The following is a 14,102-nucleotide window of genomic DNA, read 5'->3' on the forward strand; positions in this document are numbered from 1 at the left end:
GAGGAGAGAGAGAGAGAGAGAGAGAGAGAGAGAGAGAGAGAGAGAGAGAGAGAGAGAGAAACAGAGAGATGGAGAGAGAGAGAGAGAGAGATCGAGAGAGAGAGAGAGAGAGAGAGAAAGAGAGAGAGAGAGAGAGAGAGAGAAAGAGAGAGAGAGAGAGAGAGAGAGAGAGAGAGAGAGAGAGAGAGAAGAGAGAGAGAGAGAGAGAGGAGAGAGAGAGAGAGAGAGGAGAGAGAAAGGGAAAGATAGGGAGGGAAAAATGGAGCCTTGTATAAGGTCATCCTTTCCATATTTCCCATGGGTGCATAGGGAAACTTGAACAGCAGATTTCTTAAAGCTGGTGGTCTTTTCCCTGCAGCCCACTTTCCATGTATGTAAACTTTCTGATTAAGATGATTTGCTAATGATCATTCCACATGAGCATATGTTTCATTCACTTATGGCTGTGATTCCCATTTGCCTCAGTTTCCTCATCCGTAAAGTGAGCTGGAGAAGGAAAGGCAACCCTTCCAGCATCTCTGCCCAAAAACAAAGCCCTCATTTCCTAGTCTGGGGGATGACAGCCACCATCCATGACTCCCTTCCAGACAAGGAGCAGATGGCTCTCTTCCTTTTCAGCCTTCCTAATTTTCTTACCTTTCTCAAAGCAAAACCTTCTGCCTTCATTCACTGCTTTCTTTTACAAATGAGGACACAGAGGCTCACCTAAAGAGACTTGACTCATCATATAGAGGGCCTTGAGTTGACAGTATTCCCCCACCGAGCACCCAAGCCCCCTCCCTTACCAGAAGGTGCTCATACAGCTCTATACCTCCACTTGCATCTCTTATTTTGTCTTTCTGCCTTATCTTTGTCTCCAAGAACCTAACCCAGCAATTCAATGCTTAATGTCTGATTTAAATTTAAATTTAACAAACTGAATCCAGATGTTTAATACCTGAATTTAAATAAATCAGTTCCCTTGTTAAAGGTAAATGCTTTTTAAAAGAGTGGCAAGAAGAAAAGAGGAACTTGTTGACTTAGCACTTTAATGATAGCATAGTACTTTATATATGGAGCCTGGACTTCTAGACCCAACCATGGCCACCTCCAGCTTCCCAAGCGACCAAAGCCCTTCCACTATTGAAGAAAGTGGGAGTGGCCTTTCGGACCAGGACACTCCCCAATTGTCCCTTACTCTTTTGGCTTGGAGGGCGGGAGAGAGGGAGGAGCAGCTGCAAGAGCCGAGCAGCCTTCCCAACACTCTGACCTCCTATTCACACCATTGCAATTCTACCAGTAATGAACATTTGCCTTTTAAAATCCAAATACTCCATCTTTAAGCAGCAGGAACCTTATGAAGTAAAAAAGCCTCAAAAAACTAGCAACAGAAGAACATGGCAATGGACTAAATTTGAAATGTATATGTGTAATGTTCACTGGCAATTTGTCTGCTTTTAGAAAGAGAGGAAGGAATCACATTTTATACCGAATTTTTGTATGTACTTTCTCATCTATGGGATTCATCTTCTGCTTTAATAGAATAACAACAAATAAATTGAATCTGGAAAATTAAAATAAAATCCAAATAACTCCGACGACTGTGGGAGAGACCATGCAGGGCATGTAAGGTTGCAGAAGCTCAGCTCAGGGAGTCCCAAGAGGTTTCCCAAGCCACCTCCACTCGCCTCCCCTTGTGCCCAAGGTTGGTGGATCAATGGCTTTCATGCACACAGCCACTGAAGGCTCCTTGTCTCCCAGCACTCCCAAGCTTACTTGAGGACACAGGCTGGGAGCACGGGGCACAGATAAGTGCTCAATATGTGTTGGCCAAATGGAATCCAAATGGAGGAAGTAGCACAGAGCTTGGCAGTAGTGGCACCCGGAAGAAGGCCCAGAAAGACAGGAGGCAAAACTCAGGAGAAGAGAAGGGGAAAATCATCACAAGACTTCAATGCCCCAGAAGCACCTGTCTATCCTAGCAACTTAAGGCTGGGGACTGGGGGTAGTAGCTCCCCAAGGGCAGGCACCCTTTCTTTCCCACATTCTAGTTCTAGAGGTCCTTTATTAAAGGGAAAATAAAAGATGGAAAGGCTTTTGCTTCACGTGTGACTTGACCAGTGAGGTTAAGTTAGTGTTCACAAAATCAAGACTTGTCCAGCACAGGAGGTACCAGCATCAAGTCGTGCTTGGAGTGGAACTTGTCACAAACTAACCAAAAGCAGCTGCTTTCCTTAAAGGGAGGCGCACTTCCAAATTCACTCTTCAGTGCTCCTCAAGGAACATGCAACAAATTGTCCATTTACTCAGGAAAACTCAAGACAAGGGCCCCCCCTTTTTGTTCCAGGGAAGCTTCTTGTCTTCCCCCTAGGAACCAACTCCTGGTATTATCTGGAGGTGACAAAGACGGACCAAAGAACTTCCATCATCCGCTGTCTTGAGCCGTCTCTGTGACTGCAGGGCTTTGCCAAGCCGCAGATCTCATATTTTCAAACATTACAGCCCTTTCATTCCCTTGCCAGTAGTAAAATGCTCTTGTCTTTCCCCTCTATCTGGAATCTTCAGTTTACTCATTCTCACTGAACCCATTCATTTTTTCACAACCAATTGATTCACTGTGTCACATCTGAAGCACTGAGACCTTACTAAGGAAGTGGAAATGGGGTGAAGGAATTCAAATTTGCTCCATCAAGCACTTATTAAGTCCCTACAAGATGCCAGGCTCTTGCTCCCAAAGTGCTGGACACAGATCAGTCACTAACTACACAAGAAGGGGAGCAGGAGAAGCAAAGCTCTAATAAGCAGGAAGGTTCAGGAGCAGAGCCTCAAATGGAGCTCAGGATATTATTACCAGGTGAAGAAGGAACCTCCACAGTAGTGGGAAGAGCCAGGAGGAAGTAGGATGTGGAATGGGGCCACTGAGGGAGAAACAAGAAGTCAGTTGGGTCAGACCAAGTTAGAGCTACACTGGTGAGTGGCCACCAGCGCAATCTGTGCTTTATCCTAGTGGCGACCACTCTCACAAGTGGAACATGCAGCCTCCGAGATCTCATCACAGGCTAAATCTCCAGTTTTATTGGAGATGATCTTGTTTTTTCTGTTTCAGAAATGATGGACACCATAGATATAATAAAAGAAAGCTCCAGAAATGAGCAATTAAAACACTAATATAATGGAACAGATTTTTAAAAAAGACTTGGATTCTTCCATCTAAAAAGTAAGATCTACAGAGATTTGAATCTCTCCAGTTTAGAAACTCTATGAATCATGAGCAGGGCTGGGGATGGAAGTAAATCACAGACAGCCGCTTCCCCAAGCCTCATAACTTGACCAAAGTAACTTATGTCTGAGAAATACTCTTTACTCTAAGAGGAGGCAATGATTAAATATGAATAGATGCAAGATTCCTAAGCAGCTCCTAAAAATGTACAAAAAAGCAACTTTTCATGGTGTCCACCTTTCAGCACGTAGGTACAGCGGGCTGGAGAAGTAGGGGTCTGACCCAAGTATGGCAGACTCTTCGTTTTTATGTAAAGTCATGAAACCACCCTGTAGAGTAAGGACTGTACAGATTACCCAGCTTCCCCCTCCTGCCCAACCCCTCCTCCATTCTCTCCTGCATCTTGGCAACAGACTCCATCACTAATAGGCACTAAAATCTTGAGGGTTCTTGTCACTTTCAAAGGTTTTTCTCAAGATCCTGACAGACTAAGCAAAATTCTATTTATGTCAAATAAGTACTCGAGTAAGAAAATGTCAGTTAAAAGGTGAAAGCTAGATTAGTTGATAATCTTATCTCAAGACTCTGATATATAGCTATAGGGACGTATATACATATGCAAAATCACAAATTTTTAAACAATTTTTGAGTTAAAGTTTGACTTTAAAGAGATATGCAAAAACAACTTATTTTCCAACTATAAGAAAACAAAGTAAAATTGTAAAATAATTCAGCGATAATGTTTTATTAAGGAAAAAAGGATATGTTTTGGTTCTCTTAGAAGTGAGATCTTCAGTCTCATTTTCTCAAAATTTCCAGATGAATATTAAAGTTGCTTGGCTATATTCACTGTAGAAACAGACATTCAAGGAGCCTCAAAAATCTGCAAAAAAAGGAAAAAACATTCACGTAAACAAAATAAAAAAAAATTGCCTTGTATCCTATTCCACCATTCCCTCTGCACCAGAAAACTGCCAAGCGAGCGTACACACATGTTCATGCATGCACACAGAGTTCCTTGGTTAATTAGATAAGTTTATAGAATGGGAAACCTTATCTGACTCCAACTGAATACTGGGTCGTGGCCATGCGTTTACAGAAGATGAGCTAACAGAACTTGTGGGCCATTTTTGCCTTTTCCTGATTTCAGAAGAGACAAGAAAGTAGCAGAAATAAAAACTTCTCTGGCTGGATGCCAGTAGCGGAACTGTCTCTACAGACTACGGGCTCCTGAGATTACTTTTGCTGGTAGTTGGAGTAGTTGTCCTGCGTCCAATATTCAGCATTACCTTGAGGACTTCTATGGGACTAGGGGACCTGTTACCTACATCTATGCATATCCAGACATGAGCCACACAGACTCAAGATTTCCCAGTGGGAATTCAGGACCAAGAGGACCCCAACTGAGTCAAGAGTGAGGGCGGCCTGGAGCAGCCCCCAGCACGAGGCTTTACTAAGGCACACTTCAGCCTGGAGGAAGCAACTCTGGCTAGGGCCACAGCTAAATGCTCCAATCTGGCTCCCAGGCCAGATCAATGACATGATCCCATGATCTAAAGGACCATCTGAGAGACGCCATTGACCTCAGGGATGTCCCTGGGCAATCCACAGGATACCCACAGGAGTGTCAAGGTCTGGAGAAGCCCTTAAAAAGGCTTGTTTCTTCCAGAATCTCATCACTCCCTGAGAAAAGTGCCATGGGACAGACCCAAGCACTGACCCAGACCCAGGCCAAAGCAGATCCCAGGGCGTCCCTGCAGGCTACACCAGATGCCATGTGCTGGTCTCAACTAGCTGACCCCCAGACTTGCTGAGGGGTAAAGGACACGCCTAGCCTGGAAAACCAATCCACGCCAGCCCCTGAGAAAGGAGGATAAAGGGCTCAATCTCTGTGGGGTGATGAGACACTAAGTCACTTCAAGGAAGGCACGATGCTCCCCCGCCTTCTGGCTCAGCGCCCGTCTTTCAGAGCTAAAGAGATGGAGCTAGGAAAGGCATGACACACCCGATGCAATAACGGCAGAGGGGCCTCTGATGCCAAACCACTACTCCCTTCCCCTGGAGCACAGTGCCCTGGCCCATCATCTGCGGCAGGTCAGGCCTCCTACTGGGCCCAAAGGGAGCCGGGGTCCCTGAGGAGAAGCGGCCCCCCTACAGGAGGACACCTTGACATCTCAGGGGGACCCTGGCTGCATCGCCCCACGGGACAGTGTGCCAACAGGGAGGGCGGCAGAAAAGCTGCTCTGGCTGCCCCCAGACTGGCTTCAGAAGAGCAATGTGGTGAGGGGCCAGAAGGACGGGCAGAGAGCCCCGTGGAAAGGGCTTTCCACACCATCCCGAGGCTTCTGTTCTTGGTCCCAGAGCCCTCTCAGAATGGCCAAAGAACTGGGCTTAATGCTGATATTCGAGGAAGTGTCTCCAGTGCCTCAGCCCGCTGCCACGTTTGCCCAATTCTCCGGCTAACAATGTGCATCCCGGTGAAAACGGAGGCAGCTGATCCCTCAGTGAGAGCGCAGTGCACAAAGGCTCTTCTCCGAGGTTCTCAAGTACTTCGAGACCAGACCCTGATGAGATGTTAAGGAAAACTTCATAAAAGCAGCAACATCTCCTTCGCTGCTGCCCCCGGGGACTCGCTGGGCCTTTGGGAGGGGCCTCCATGAGAACGTGGGCTCTGAGAGAAGTCTGCCTTCGCTGGAACCCTGAGCACAGGGCTTTGTATGCGTTAGTGCTGACTAAATGTCCTATCTATTCCTTCACTCATTAGTCATGACGCGTTCTATAGTTTTATGGATTTATGTCTTTGAGTGTTGACAAATATTTCAAAGAATGTTACTGATGGATTCTATTCATACGTTTTGAGATAAAAGGAACTATTTTAGCCACCTCGCCAAAACCAGAATTCTCATCTTTCCCAAAATTCTGAAGATTGCTGTGAACCTGGCCCATAGAAGGCACTGAAGAAATACTTTATTGAATAGCTGACAATAGAAATCTCAAATCTCCTAATAGGCGTGAAGATATTGATGAAGATAGAATTTTATATAAAATCTAGATAACCACTGGGAGCAGTTTGACATCCTAATATTCAACTTGTCTTCACTTGAACAGATGTTGAATATGTGTATTTATATATAAAAACCTACACATATAAAACATAGGAGTGTTTTATACACTTACATCCCCCAGCCCCCATGATAAAGACCAGATCAGTGAAGCATATTCTGTTAAAGGAAAAAGTTCCAGGCTGAATACTTGTTAACTAAGGTGGTCCAGTAGTTGAGCTCTCTCCTCTGCTGGATTTGGGGGTGAGGAGGATAAGAAGACTAACAAACAACATTGTCCCTGCCGATAAAAGCAAGTGCCTCAGAAATTTCATGATTCAGCTGTGACCTAAACTAAAATCTGATGATTGGAGGGAGAGGGAAGGAGCAAGATTTCATTATAGGTTGTAGGACACTCCCAAGTAGGTCAGATCTAGGAAAGGCATTGTAAGGACAAGGACGACTCTGGGACAGTTAAAAAGCACCGAAAGGCTCCGGGCTGAGGATCCAGAAACAGAGAATGCCGGGTGAAAGAGTAGCAACCTGTATGCCCAGGGTTTTGCACGCTTATTTTACGTGCCCATATGCCCGGGGTTTTGCACACTTATTTTATATACCCGGGTTTCACACGCTTATTTTATATGCCTGGGTTTCACACACTTATTTTATATGCCCGGGTTTCGCACACTGATTTTACATGCCCGTATGGGGGGGTTTGCACACTTATTTTATATGCCCATATGCCTGGGTTTCGCACGCTTATTTTACATGCCCGTATGCCCGGGTTTCACACACTTATTTTATATGCCCGGGTTTCGCACACTTATTTTACATGCCTGTATGCCCGGGTTTCGCACTTATTTTATATGCCTGGGGTTTCGCACGCTTATTTTACATGCCCGTATGTCTGGGTTTCGCACTTATTTTATATGCCCAGGGTTTCACACGCTTATTTTACATGCCCGTTATGACCGGATTTCGCACGCTTATTTTATATGCCTGGGTTTCGCACGCTTATTTTACATGCCCGTATGCCCGGGTTTCGCACGCTTATTTTACATGCCTGTATGCCCGGGTTTCGCACACTTATTTTATATGTCTGGGTTTCGCACGCTGATTTTACGTGCCCGGGATTTCACACACTGATTTTATGTGCCCAGGTTTCACACACTGATTTTATGTGCCCGTATGCCTGGGTTTCACACACTTATTTTACATGCCTGTATGGGGGGTTTTGCACACTGATTTTACGTGCCCGTATGGGGGGTTTCACACACTGATTTTACATGCCTGTATAGGGGGTTTTGCACACTGATTTTACGTGCCTGGGTTTCGCACACTTATATGCCCGGGTTTCGCACACTGATTTTACATGCCCAGATGGGGGGTTTTGCACACTGATTTTACGTGCCCGGGTTTCACACACTTATTTTATATGCCTGGGTTTCGCACACTGATTTTACATGCCCGTATGGGGGGTTTCGCACACTGATTTTACGTGCCCGTATGGGGGGTTTCACACACTGATTTTACGTGCCTGTATGGGGGGTTTTGCACACTGATTTTACGTGCCCATATGGGGGGGGGTTTTGCACACTGATTTTACGTGCCCGGGTTTCACACACTTATTTTATATGCCCGGGTTTCGCACACTGATTTTACGTGCTCCTACGGGGGGTTTCACACACTGATTTTACGTGGCTGTATGGGGGTTTTCACACACTGATTTTACGTGCCCGTATGCCTGGTTTTTGCAAACTGATTTTACGTGCCCGTATGGGGGGTTTCGCACACTGATTTTACGTGCCCATATGGGGGGTTTCGCACACTGATTTTAGGTGACCATATGGGGGTTTCGCACACTGATTTTACGTGCCCGTATGCCCGGGTTTCGTACACTGATTTTACGTGCCCATATGGGGGGGGGGGTTGCACACTGATTTTATGTGCCCAGGTTTCGCACACTTATTTTATATGCCCGGGTTTCGCACACTGATTTTACGTATCCATATGGGGGGGTTTTGCACACTGATTTTACGTGCCCGGGTTTCGCACACTTATTTTATATGCCCGGGTTTCGCACACTGATTTTACATGCCCGCATGGGGGGTTTCGCACACTGATTTTACGTGCTCCTACAGGGGGTTTCACACACTGATTTTACGTGGCCGTATGGGGGTTTTCACACACTGATTTTACATGCCCGTATGCCTGGGTTTTGCACACTGATTTTACGTGCCCGTATGGGGGGTTTCGCACACTGATTTTACGTGCCCATATGGGGGGTTTCGCACACTGATTTTAGGTGACCATATGGGGGGTTTCGCACACTGATTTTATGTGCCCGTATGCCCGGGTTTCGCACACTGATTTTACGTGCCCATATGGGGGGGGTTTGCACACTGATTTTATGTGCCCGGGTTTTGCACACTTATTTTATATGCCCGGGTTTCGCACACTGATTTTACGTGCCCATATGGGGGGGTTTTGCACACTGATTTTACGTGCCCATATGGGGGGTTTCGCACACTGATTTTACGTGCCCATATGGGGGGTTTCGCACACTGATTTTACGTGCTCGGGTTTCACACACTTATTTTATATGCCTGGGTTTCGCACACTGATTTTACGTGCCCGGGTTTCGCACACTTATTTTATATGCCCGGGTTTCGCACACTGATTTTACATGCCCGTATGGGGGTTTTGCACACTGATTTTACGTGCTCGGGTTTCACACACTTATTTTATATGCCTGGGTTTCGCACACTGATTTTACGTGCCTGTATGGGGGGGTTTTGCACACTGATTTTACGTGCCCGGGTTTCGCACACTGATTTTACATGCCCATATGGGGGGGTTTTGCACACTGATTTTACGTGCCCGGGTTTCACACACTTATTTTATATGCCCGGGTTTCGCACACTTATTTTACGTGCCGTATGGGGGTTTCATACGCTTATTTTACGTGCCCGTATGCCTGGGTTTCGCACACTGATTTTACGTGCCCATATGGGGGGGTTTTGCGCACTGATTTTACGTGCCCGGGTTTCGCGCACTTATTTTATATGCCCGGGTTTCGCACACTGATTTTACATGCCCGTATGCCCAGGTTTCGCACACTTATTTTATATGCCCATATGGGGGGGTTTGCGCACTGATTTTACGTGCCCATATGGGGGGTTTCGCACACTGATTTTATGTGCTCGGGTTTTACACACTTATTTTATATGCCTGGGTTTCGCACACTGATTTTACGTGCCCGGGTTTCGCACACTTATTTTATATGCCCGGGTTTCGCACACTGATTTTACATGCCCGTATAGGGGGTTTGCGCACTGATTTTACGTGCCCGGGTTTCGCACACTTATTTTATATGCCTGGGTTTCGCACACTGATTTTACATGCCTGTATGGGGGGTTTTGCACACTGATTTTACGTGCCCGTATAGGGGGTTTCACACACTGATTTTACGTGCTCGGGTTTCACACACTGATTTTACGTGGCCGTATGGGGGTTTTCACACGCTTATTTTACGTGCCCGGGTTTTGCACACTTATTTTACGTGCGGTATGGGGGTTTCACACGCTTATTTTATGTGCCGTATGGGGGTTTCATACGCTTATTTTACGTGCCCGTATGCCTGGGTTTCGCACACTGATTTTACGTGCCCATATGGGGGGTTTCACACACTGATTTTACATGCCCATATGGGGGGGTTTTGCGCACTGATTTTACATGCCCGGGTTTCGCACACTGATTTTACATGCCCGTATGAGGGGTTTTGCACACTGATTTTGAGTGCCCGTATAGGGGGTGTCGCACACTGATTTTACATGCCCGTATAGGGGGTTTCGCACACTGATTTTACGTGCCCGTATGGGGGTTTCACACACTGATTTTACATGCCCGTATGGGGGGTTTCACACACTGATTTTACGTGCCCATATGGGGGGGGTTTTGCGCACTGATTTTACGTGCCCGGGTTTCGCACACTGATTTTACATGCCCGTATGAGGGGTTTTGCACACTGATTTTACGTGCCCGTATAGGGGGTGTCGCACACTGATTTTACATGCCCGTATAGGGGGTTTCGCACACTGATTTTACGTGCCCGTATGGGGGGTTTCACACACTGATTTTACGTGCCCGTATAGGGGGTGTCGCACACTGATTTTACATGCCCGTATAGGGGGTTTCACACACTGATTTTACATGCCCGTATGGGGGGTTTCACACACTGATTTTACGTGCCCATATGGGGGGGTTTTGCGCACTGATTTTACGTGCCCGGACGCCCGAGGTCGTGCAGAAATGTCTCGGGTGAGAAGGGGCGCGGGTGGAGAAGTTTAGTCAGTCCTGGTGCAGGGCCCGGCTCCGGGGCTGACTGGGGATGCTCGCGCTTCCAGCAGCCCTCTGCCTCCTTGTCTCCTCCCTGGGCCCTTCCTCCCGCAGCCGCCTCTGCTCTCCCCCAGGCCCGGCTTCCCCTTCCGCCAGTGGGAGCCCCCAAAGGCTCTCCTGCCCTCCGAGGGCCGGGCGGCCTCATTCGGCGGGAAAGCCCAGGGGGCAGAGACGCAGGGATCCCTCCCACTGGGCCAGAGCCGGCCTCGCCCCATCTGTGGGGCTGCTCCTGGAGGCTCCCCGCCACAAGGGCAAAGGGCTCAGGCCAGAGCCACCTTTACCAAGGGGCCGGCGGCCTGCAGCCTGGCTCTAGCGCCTCCACAGGCAATGGGGAGGCCTCAGTTTCCCATCTCTCGGAGGGCTGACCAGGATTGGCTGTCCTGACCAACTGCCCAGGCCACTGAAACAGCACGGGGGAGACCGCAGTGACCGGGGTGAGGACCTCACCCGAGCCCTTCTAGAAGCCCCGGGCCACCAAAACTGGGGCGGCCCAAGACAAGAGGAGGGGCCGGGAAAGGGGCGGGGGGAGGGAAGGGAGGAGGAGGGGAAAAGCAGAGAAAGGAGAGGAGGAGGAAGAAGTAAAAAGGGGGAAGGGATGGCGAGAAGGGGGAACTGGAGATGGGGAGGGGGAGAAAGAAGTGAAGAGGGAGGGAGGGGGAGAGGAAGGGGAAGTGAGGAATGGAAAGAGGTGAGGAGGAAAACGGGTAAGGAAGAGGAGGGAGAGAGGAGGAGAAGGGGGGAGGGGAAGAAACAAGGATTGGGGAGCTGAGGGAGGGGAAAGGAGGGAGAACCCGAGGAGAGGAGAAAAAAAAGAGGAGGGGGAAGGGAAGGGGAGAAAGAATAGAAGAGAGGAAGAGGAGGAAAAGGGGAGGAGGAGGAGCAGAAAGGAGTAAAGGGAGGAGGAAGGAGGCAAAAGAGAAAGGGAGGAGGAGGGGAGAGAGAAGTAAGGAGGGGGAGAGAGGCAGGAGGAAAAGAGGCGGGGGAGCAGAGGGGGAGGAGAAGAAAGGCAGGAGGAGGGGAGAAAGGAGGGGGAGGAATGGGGGAGGGGAGGAGCATCCGCTAGGCCCGGGTCCGCCCGCCAGGTTCCAGCCCCCACTGCGCCCCGGGTCTCGTAGACGCCTTCCCACCCCCGGCAGCCCGTCTCGCTGCCCCGCAGCTGGCGGCCCTGGCCCGTCTCCGGCCTCTCTCGGGAACCCCTACTCCATACCTGTGGCCCCAGAGCTGCGGCTGCCCAGGGCCGGGCCCGCTCTCCAGCCCGCGGCTCCCGAACTCTCCGTCACCATAGCGACAACCCACGGGACAGCGCTGGCTTCCTCTCGCGATATTTCCTGCTGGCCTGTCCCGCCCTGGGAAGGAAAAAAAAAAAAAAATCTGTAGAAAACCGAGGGGGCGTGGTTATCCATCTTTGCCCCGCCCAATCCCGCCTCCATCCACCAATCTGATTACAGCATTTCTTGTTCCCGTTTTCAAACATTTGAAAAAAAAAAGTGACAAAAAAAAAAGAAAAAGGAAAAACTACTAAGATGCCGCTCGCGCCTCCAAGGGCGGTGCCCAAGATGAGCCCAGCTCATAGGTCTAAGACTCCAAGCCCCGCCCAGGCCCATCCTTTCCTCCTCTGCCCCCGGGGCCTGCGCGTGCGCGGTACCTCTGCAAGAAGATGGCGGCGGCAATAGCCGCCGCACTTTTTTCAAATCTGCGCTTCCCAGGAGGCACCGCGCGTATTTGTAACGAATTTCCGTTCGAGTTTGGATTTTAGGCGCCATTTTCGAGTGGTGGAGCCGGAGCCGCCACAGCGTCCCAGCAGACGGGGAAGAGCGGGGAGCGAAGCGGAGCCTCGGGGCAGGTACCAAGCATCCGAGCCCGGGTCCAAGCCGCGGGGCCGTCCTGCCAACCTGGCCGGGCGCGCGCCCGGAGGCCGGACGGCGGCGGGGGCCGCGGGCGAGGGTAGAGGCGGCGGCTCCCGCCTGTCAGTCCCACAGCGGGTTGGGCCGCGAAGCCCCGGCGGGGCGGGCGTGGCGGGGGCCGGAGCCGCTGGGGAGGGGGGGTGATGGCGGAGCTGCGGGGAGCGGGCCGGGCGTCCGCGGGGTTCTCTCCTGATGGGTCCGCTTCCTCCGTCGCAGCCGCCGTCATGCCGCCCCGTAAAAGAACCAAGCCGTCCACGGCCCAGCAGCCGATCGCCGCCGACGAGTCGGACGTGCCGGAGCCCGAGCCGCCGCCGCCGCCTGCAGCCGCTCCCGACGCTGCCAAGCCCCCGGGCCCAGGTAGGCGCTCCTGAAGGGGTGGGGAGGCAGGCAGGAGGGAGGGAGCTCCCAGGGGGGCCGGCTTGACACGAGTGTCCCCTCAGAGCCCCCGGGCCCCGAACCGGACCTGCGCAGCCTCGAGGAGATCCTGGGCGCCGTGCCCCCGCCGCCGCCCCCTGCCATGACCAACGAGGCGGGGGCGCCGCGCCTCATGATCACACACATCGTGAACCTCAACTTCAAGTCGTACGCGGGCCGCAAGCTCCTGGGGCCCTTCCACAAGGTGCACGCGCGTGGGGGACCCTATGGGGTGGGAAGGTGGGGGAAGGGCCTGGCCCCACGAGGGACCCGCCCGAACCCCCGGACCCGCCCCGTCCTGTCCCACAGCGATTCTCCTGCATCATCGGCCCCAATGGCAGCGGCAAGTCCAACGTCATCGACTCGATGCTTTTCGTTTTCGGCTACCGGGCCCAGAAGATCCGCTCCAAGAAGTTGTCGGTGCTGATCCACAACTCGGACGAGCATCGCGACCTGGACAGCTGCACCGTGGAAGTGCACTTTCAGAAGATCGTGGACAAGGTGGGGCCCGTGCAGTGGGGGGGTGACCCCTCACCCTTTATATCCCTTCTTCCCCAACACACACGGGGCCATCTCTTGGGGAGGGGGGTCCTAGGGAGGGGTGACCCTCTCCCACTGGGCTTTCTCCGGCCAGGAAGAGGACGACTACGACGTGATTCCGGACAGCGGCTTCTGTGTGTCCCGCACCGCTTATCGAGACAACTCCTCCGTGTACCACATCAGCGGCAAGAAGGCCACCTTCCGCGACGTGGGCCACCTGCTGCGGAGCCACGGCATCGACCTGGACCACAACCGCTTCCTGATCCTGCAGGTGAGTCCCCATGCGCCGGGCACCTAACTCCCTGCGGGAAAAGTGGCCCAGTCTAGGAAGAAGCTCGGGTGAGACCTGAAAGTCCTCTAGCAGCACATCATGGTTTACATGTTCCTGCCCAGATGCGAATCATTATTTGCTGCTTTAGGAATTTAAGGGGAAAGTCATGGAAGAGGTGCCGGTTTCACGTTTGTGAAACTGGGGAAACTTCATTTCCTTCCCTTGTAACTTACCATGGAACTGCTTGTTCCGCTCTAGCAGCACGTAAATATTGGCGTAGTGAAATAAATCTTAAACCCCAATATTATTGTGCTGCTTTAGTGTGGCAGGCCTAC

General features: G+C 50.8%; 2 protein-coding genes across 5 annotated transcripts in view; one reads left to right on the top strand and one right to left on the bottom strand.

Moving 5' to 3' along the window:
• IFT80 (intraflagellar transport 80) overlaps positions 1-11,979 on the bottom strand; it is an 85,453-nt gene extending 73,474 nt beyond the window's left edge. The window contains exons 1-2 of one of the 2 annotated variants that reach the window (XM_074298101.1): positions 11,846-11,979; positions 3,935-4,082 (exon numbers count right to left, since the gene is read on the bottom strand). The gene's annotated coding sequence lies outside the window, so the exon portion shown is untranslated. Of the gene's footprint in view, positions 1-3,908; positions 4,083-11,845 lie in introns of both variants that reach the window. The other variant, XM_074298100.1, reaches the window with a different exon arrangement.
• Positions 11,980-12,341: 362 nt separating this feature from the next.
• SMC4 (structural maintenance of chromosomes 4) overlaps positions 12,342-14,102 on the top strand; it is a 33,465-nt gene continuing 31,704 nt past the window's right edge. For 2 of the 3 annotated variants that reach the window (XM_074298099.1, XM_074298098.1), the window contains exons 1-5: positions 12,342-12,481; positions 12,759-12,899; positions 12,983-13,161; positions 13,266-13,457; positions 13,591-13,767. In XM_074298099.1, the coding sequence (XP_074154200.1) occupies positions 12,767-12,899; positions 12,983-13,161; positions 13,266-13,457; positions 13,591-13,767 (681 nt within the window). In that variant the 5' untranslated portion in view covers positions 12,342-12,481; positions 12,759-12,766. Of the gene's footprint in view, positions 12,482-12,651; positions 12,900-12,982; positions 13,162-13,265; positions 13,458-13,590; positions 13,768-14,102 lie in introns of those variants that run through there. The other variant, XM_074298097.1, reaches the window with a different exon arrangement.

The sequence above is a fragment of the Sminthopsis crassicaudata genome, chromosome 3, assembly GCF_048593235.1.
Source record: "Sminthopsis crassicaudata isolate SCR6 chromosome 3, ASM4859323v1, whole genome shotgun sequence".
In the NCBI taxonomy this organism is placed as follows: domain Eukaryota; kingdom Metazoa; phylum Chordata; class Mammalia; order Dasyuromorphia; family Dasyuridae; genus Sminthopsis; species Sminthopsis crassicaudata.